This window comes from Palaemon carinicauda, chromosome 6, assembly GCF_036898095.1.
Source record: "Palaemon carinicauda isolate YSFRI2023 chromosome 6, ASM3689809v2, whole genome shotgun sequence".
NCBI classification, from domain to species: domain Eukaryota; kingdom Metazoa; phylum Arthropoda; class Malacostraca; order Decapoda; family Palaemonidae; genus Palaemon; species Palaemon carinicauda.
In genome coordinates, this window is record NC_090730.1 from 138062488 (window position 1) to 138069987 (window position 7500).

At 35.8% G+C, this 7500-nt stretch overlaps 2 protein-coding genes across 2 annotated transcripts in view; one reads left to right on the forward strand and one right to left on the reverse strand.

The window, feature by feature from the left end:
* The window catches only part of LOC137643257 (fat-like cadherin-related tumor suppressor homolog), a 284094-nt gene that overhangs the window by 148212 nt on the left and 128382 nt on the right, over positions 1–7500 (reverse strand). The window lies entirely within an intron of this gene.
* Positions 3999–7500, forward strand: part of LOC137643258 (fat-like cadherin-related tumor suppressor homolog) — an 84104-nt gene continuing 80602 nt past the window's right edge. Inside the window, exons 1-2 of the mRNA XM_068376099.1 lie at positions 3999–4055; positions 6690–6894. Of these exons, the coding sequence (XP_068232200.1) occupies positions 3999–4055; positions 6690–6894 (262 nt within the window). The remainder of the gene's footprint in view (positions 4056–6689; positions 6895–7500) is intronic.

Here is a 7500-nt window from a genome sequence, read left to right on the forward strand (position 1 = left end):
CTTAAGGACATTACGGATAGTCACGAAACTTGCACAAGATACCTACACCCACAGTAAGCTTATGAAAAGGTTAATAGTTTGAATAGACCCCGGGCCTGATGATGACAAGTCTAATAGTCGACTTCCTCATACAAGAGATATATATATATATATATATATATATATATATAGACAAACATTCATCTTTTTTCAGGTGGGAATTGCAATGTTGCATAGATAAGACAAGTCGCTTTCCCTTTCATATCTCACTTTTGAAATAGTAGACACATACACACATGCATGTATGCTATATATATATATATATATATATATATATATATATATATATATATATACATATATATATATATATATTTATGTGTGTGCGTCGATATATATATATATATATATATATATATATATATATATATATACTTATATATATGTAAGTGTAACTAATTTAATATGAATACATAAGGGTAAATAGAGGGTTAGGAGAATTATATGTGCATTAATTTTTCCTTATTTTAATTTTTCCTTTATAAATTAACAGTATTCATAGGCTTGGAAATCTTGTCCCACTAGGAGATATAATGACAATAGGCTGGTGTACGATCTTCCTAATTACAGTGGGGGAACGATCCTTGGACATATGCGACTTACTGGTCATGCTTCAAAGGCAATGGCTGGTTGCAGTATCATGCGGTTAATTATCCTGATGTTTATTTTGAAAGATTTTAAACACGGACGTCAGAGCGAGGAAGCCTAAGCCCGAGAAAGGAAAAAATAAATTACAACAGTGACTGAAAGTAATATAAGAATATAATTTTAATGTGTTATGTTTGAAAAGGCTAAACAATTGAGAAACTTCGTATGTTTATTGGTTATATGATATCAAAATGTACTTATTTGTGGAAACTGAAAGTAACCTGGAATGTTAATCAGTTTTGTGAAGTTAATAAGTAATATTAAAAATGCTTCAAGAAATGAAAATTAGAATAAATATTAAATAAATAGATAAATATAATTCCAAAAAATACTGTTAAAGATATATTTATTAACAGTGACACTCCTCTATTGATCGGGTAAATAAGAGAAGAAAAAGTAATTGAACAAATAAAGGGGCAAGTAAATGAATGATTTTGCAATTTCCTCTCAAACGGTCCATCGGTGCTCGGGTCTCTGGATCCAATTTAGGTTAAATCAGACGAGAAGAATTGGAAAATCACAGATTAGAATAAAACCCATATTTCACGGATGGTTTCGTCCGTGAAAGATCGACTCCTTCGAATATCTCACACGACGTTTATTAGCTTTTATTGATTTTATTGAATATATCAACTATGGGATATCTCGCAACAACCAACCCTTCCTTCACACACTTATCGCATATTCTCCTGTTTCAGGTGGTGTTTTTTTTAATTTTTTTTTTTTTTTTTTTTTATACAGATAAACCATCACCTCTTCCTGGTTTATGAGTGGACGAGTTTAACTCCTCAATATATACAACATTAAATGCAAAAATTTCCAGTCCAATGAAGGAAAAGGCCATGTCAATTTATATATGGGGTTTGGCCAATTTTGATCACCACTCTGGCCATTCCATATTGGTGATGTTGGGAGATTTTCGTCTGATTTCCACAGCAAACCAACCTAGTAGGGGTGGCCCTGACTAGTACAGCTTTGCTGGTCAAGTTGATAGGTAAAACCTTTCATCACGTTAAGGTTATCTCTCTCAGAAAGGGCATATACATTTCATTTCATTTTACTTTTCCACGTGTGCCCTTATTCTTGCACACTCATTATTTTCATTTTTCATCTCATATACTATATACAGTATTCTTATTCGTGCGTTGTTATTCAGAGTTGTTTTAGGTCGTTACTCAGCCACATCGGATGTAGTGATTTCATCCAACCTTGGCCAGGAAAAGTTAGAAAGATAAATGAGATTCACCATTTTAAGGGAGACAATGGAATGTTGTGTTGATATATAGTACATCGACGTATAGTTTCTACTCACTTGTGTGTGGGAGCGCGCGCACACACACCCACACCCACACCCACACCCACACCCACACACATTCACACACACACACACACACATATATATATATATATATATATATATATATATATATATTTTACTCATAAAGAAGTAGCAGGGTGTCTTTGTGGATAAAGGGGGATCTTTGATAATGTATTAGTCATGAAACAGTTATGTGAGAGGTTTTGAATTAATGGGAAAAAGGTTGTATGGGAGGCATACATGGATTCAGAAAAAGCTTATGACAGAATTGATAAAGAGAAAATGTAGGTTGGTTTCAGAAGGTATGGAATAGATATTATGTTGTAGAGATCGCTATACAATTTCTATGATTGGATGTAGCATAGAGTAAGCGGGCAGGAGAGTGACTGGTTTGGTTTTAAATTCTCTCTCTGTGATTCTTAAACATCTTTATGGAAGGAGTGATGCAAGGGGTCAGAGAAAGTATAGTGTATGTAGTTGCTAAATTGTGGGAGTAGAAAATGAGTTTTAATGATTGTATATGATATTGTGCTGATTGGGAAGAAACCATAGAAGATGACCAGAGTTTGGAAGTGTCTGCAAGAGAAAGTTAGAAAAAAAAATTGAGCATGAGTAAGGTTATGGGGTGGATAGATGAAGATAGAGTAATGGATATTGGTATGGAGTGTGGAAAAATGGAAGTGATTGATTCATATTTTTTTCCCTATTGAATGCAATGGATAATGACTCACACAATAGGAATGGTAAGATATCTAACCTATCCAGTGAACTACAGTTTGGAATGGATGGGGATTATTTAGCCAATTTTCCTTTATAGGTGGGAAGAATGAGTTTTTCATTCCAATGGGGGAAAAAAAAAGTTGAAGTCATTGAGATGTGAGAAGAAATGTTAGGGTTATGAATTTGGAGAAGTGTAAAAATGCTGAAAGGTTTGCATAGTTGAAAGAATAGAGCATAGTATTTTGAGGTGGTCCAGTCATGTGGAAGGAATATAAGTGGTTGTTAGTGTAAAGTGTGGAATTCAGGAGTGCTAAGAAGTAGGAGGGGAGAAAGGGTTAAAAAAGGTTCGATAGGGAGTGTAAAATATATTATAGAAGGAAGGGTGCAAATATCCAGGATAACTACGGTATGCAGATTACAATCCTTTGTGTAGATGTACGCAACTATTGTCGTGAAATTTTTAACGAATAGGAGTTCTTGCACGATTAAGCAGTCAAAGCTTAACCGTATTAGGAGGAAAAGGTTTTACGTTGGTGTATACTGTATATACATGTGTGTGTTTTAAATTATGTATGACTGCGTGTTTTTAGAACAAAAACTTTAATGTGGTTTTGAGTTCGTATTTTTAGAACAAAAACTTTAATGTGGTTTTATAATGTTTGTTGACTTGTGTTATTTAATCGCTCATATCATGTCAAGTCGCAGATAAATACAATAAATTACTTTTATAAGGAATTGACTGAAAATGATTAATTTTACTTGTCAAATTTAATGTATATATACGTGTATATATATTTATATATATATATACTTATGTATATATACAGTATATATATATATATATATATATATATATATATATATATATATGTGTGTGTGTGTGTGTGTGTGTATGTATGTATGTATGTATGTATGTCTGTTTGTTACCTTACATTTTCCCCAGTTGCAAAAACTCATCAAAGGCAATGTTACACTTCATTATAGGCAATATTTTAGAAATAATCCTTCATGAGAATCGCAACCATATTCATGAGACAGGAATAGAAAGCAAAATTTTTACTCCTTAGGGTTTTATGGTTGTGTGATGGGACGTCGTTCGTAATTGGGAAACGAACCTTTATTTGGGATGTTTTACTTTTCGTCTCCTCCGAGAGCCAATCGTGGGCGTTCGATTGATAGTTCTTATTCATGGGCCTTGCAGTGGGGCTGGCTCGAAAAGGTCAACACACCCGCTAGATTAAAATCCGTTTGATATTGATAACGTCAGCCAAAGATGCACTCTGGAATTATGAATATTTTAGTGAGCTTTGCTGAAGGGGTTAGGTTGAGGGTGAGTGATGTTGGGAGAGAAAGAGAGGGGGTTATTAATAATTCAATTGGTGTCGCAACTGCGAAGGTCGTTGGAGAGAGAGAGAGAGAGAGAGAGAGAGAGAGAGAGAGAGAGAGAGAGACCCTTAATTAAATTGAAAGAAGGCTTTGTTCCTCCACTACAAAAGAGATCCATATAAAAAAGGCTTATCTTTAATGGCAAATGGTCTACCTAGTCCGGTGATTGTCGTTAACGACACGTTGACGCATCCTATAATTGGTGTCATTGGCTTGATGGACTCTGGGTGGCTGCCTGCCCAATTGGGTGATTAAGATAATTGGGTGGTAGTTGAGTAATAACTGTGTCTAATGATTGATTGCCGATGGCCGGATATTGCAATGCTAATGGTTCGGACCTTCAATAAAAGCTGTATTCTGTTTCACTAATTTTGTTTCATAACAGCAATGGTTTTTCTGGCGTACTTTGGTAGTCATTGCCCAGTTTCTCTTCTGTTTTGTATTTTTACGTGGCTGTGTTATGTGTTTGTCGGTGCAGTGAGGAAATGAAATAGGCAGGTTATCCAAAATTCATAACTTGTTTTCATGAGTCATATAGAAAAGGTTACAGGTCATGGTTTCCAGCTCTTTATTTGAATGACCTACCGTTTATAGATATCTAAAAAAGTGAAAAAAACCACATCACATAAAATAGTTCGTTGTTGACCATGGATGTTTTCCTGCCGAGTTTTAATAGTCAATCGTTCCTCAACTTTTTGCCTTCCAGTCATCTCCTAATTCACTTCCTTTCCCTCGCGAGCCATAACTTGAATGGGTAAAGGGTTGATTGGATGGGAAATTTATGTATTAGCTTCGGCAATAGAACTCTCTTATCGTCTTTGTTCAAGTTGATGCGTCTCCCAGGTCCCTGAGAGTCATGAGCGAAGATAAGGAGCTTCTAAGTTGAAATTTATTGTATTTTTTACTACCTTTATTGACGTAAATGTAGTATAATTGTGCAATTTAAAACTGGATGTCTTTGCGGGGGATGGGACCAGGGGGTGTAATTTTTTTTCGTTAGCTTTCGCTCTGTTGCTGTCATTATATGGTCAGGTTAACTGACAGGAGACGGAGAATCAAAGGCCTTAATCAAGTCTAAATCTGAAAAGAGAAGGAAAAAGATAATGGAGGTTCATGTAAGGGGAAGCGGTCCACATTATTCTTAAAGAGGGGAAATTTTGTAGAATTCGTTGAGATTGGACGCTTTTGGTATGGAGGCCATTCCACAGCTTGGAAGTAGAGGGAAAAGACGACAAAACTCTTCACTATTGTGTAAAGTTTTCACAAAGAAGATGGATGGGTTCTTTTTCTCCACTCCGGTACTCAATGATCGATAAAGTATCAGAGATATAGTCTCTAGGTTGAGTTTGCAACTATGAATAGTTGCATTTAATTAATCTTGATAAAGCGGAAGCCTAAAAATGGTTTTAAAATTTTGATATCTGTATACATCCGGATAAGATCGTTATGATGTTGAAATGTATACCGTTTACCTGATGTGAGTTTATTATTATCATTATGGCTATTTTTTATGAATAATGTGTAGAGTTCCTTATAGAACCTTAACGGAAATAAATATCTGTATGTAAAAAGAGGAAGAGTAGACCGGAAAACTGGATATATGTAACACATCACAAAAATTGATAAATACATTAATTGATAAAAACAGAATAGATGAACAGAAGTAAGTGTTTCTCAGTGTAATCTCCAACAAGAACGTATTTCAAGGCCTCCTGAAGACCCTATTCTCAGAGGGCACGTAGTATCCCGAGATTCGAAAACATTAACTATATGGTTACATAAGGCTTATTACGGCAAGTCAATTTGGTTCCCATGATAACTGAACAGTTAGGAATTATAAACAGATCATAATTAAAAGGAAGGGATGCCGAGCACCCTCGATCTCATGAATAATTAATTTGATCACGATCAGCAGTCCCTGCGGCAGTATTAGAGTCGTGGGCTTTCAAAGAGCTGCTGTAATCAGTGCATGAAATGGCATTAACATATATTTCAATGCCGGAAATATGATGATGTTCTGTCGGATGTTCTGATTGATGAATTATATATGCTTATGTTACTGGATTATGTCGGGTTCTCTGACTTATGTCAATAAGGTTATTAAGGTTATTATTGATGGCAATACACAAAGAAATTATTTTACATAACTAATAATTACATAGTAGATATATTTAGTATTGCGGTGGCCTATTGGAAACGTCCCTGCTGGGCGATCGCCCGACCGGGGTTCGAATCGCGCTCAAGCTCCATAGTTTCTTATAATGTTTGCATTCTCACCATCCTTGTGAGCTAAGGATGGAGACATTTGGGGAGCCTATAAGTTCTACCTGCTGAGTCAACAGCAGCCATTGCCTGACCCTCCCTGTCCCTAGCTTGGGTGGAGAGAGAGGGCTTGGGCGCTGATCATAATTGTACAGTATATGTTCCTGTCATTGCCCCTTGACTCTGCCATTCATGAGCGGCCTTTAAACCTTTAAAAGCTATTTCTATACTTTTTTTCGAGGAATGGGTAATAAATAGATATATATTTGCAAAGGCATTACATGTTATTAACCTTTTTATTTTACTATTATTTCAGGTGTACGTGGAAGTGCAGGACGTAAACGACCACATTCCTCAGACGGACGAGCCGTCGTACAATGCGTACGTGGCTGAGGATGCCCCTCCGGGGACGTCCGTCATCGCCCTCACGGCCTCCGACGGTGACCTGACGCCCTCCAATCTCACCTTTGCCATCACCAGGGGCAACGAGGACGCACACTTCCAAATTAGTTCGCAGACAGGTAGGTCAAAGGGCGCCATAGACAGGGCGGTGTGAAGTTGCTTTTAATTTGCTGTTTTTGACTTTTTATTCTTTTTTATCATTATTTGATATTTTGTTAGTGTTTCTGTCATACTAGTGTACGTGGCCCGTCAAAATGGATGGCAAAATATTTAAAGAGATATACATACATGCACACGCACCCCCTCTCAACAACGTATGACTACTCTCTCCCTACTTCCTGAGGGACGGGGATAGCTCGATGTAATATATATATATATATATATATATATATATATATATATATATATATATATATATATATCCAGACACTTGCTCTTCATTATATAATCTATATTAGTGATTAAGTAACTTTGCAATTTGTAACTACTGTTGATTGATTATATCTCTTGTTAATAATGCTATATCTTTAGTACCTTTTAATTAGTCTTTCTTATATCAAGGTAAATTTAAAGAAATAAAGTCTAGTCAGAATGACATCTGTAAATTTGAAATAACTTATGGTATAATTACGATCTGACAAGTACAAATGTGATAGTTTTGTCATGGGCTGGCTGATAGATGTAGGCAAGGCGCTCTCTCTTGGCCTGGGTCGTCGTTAAAGACC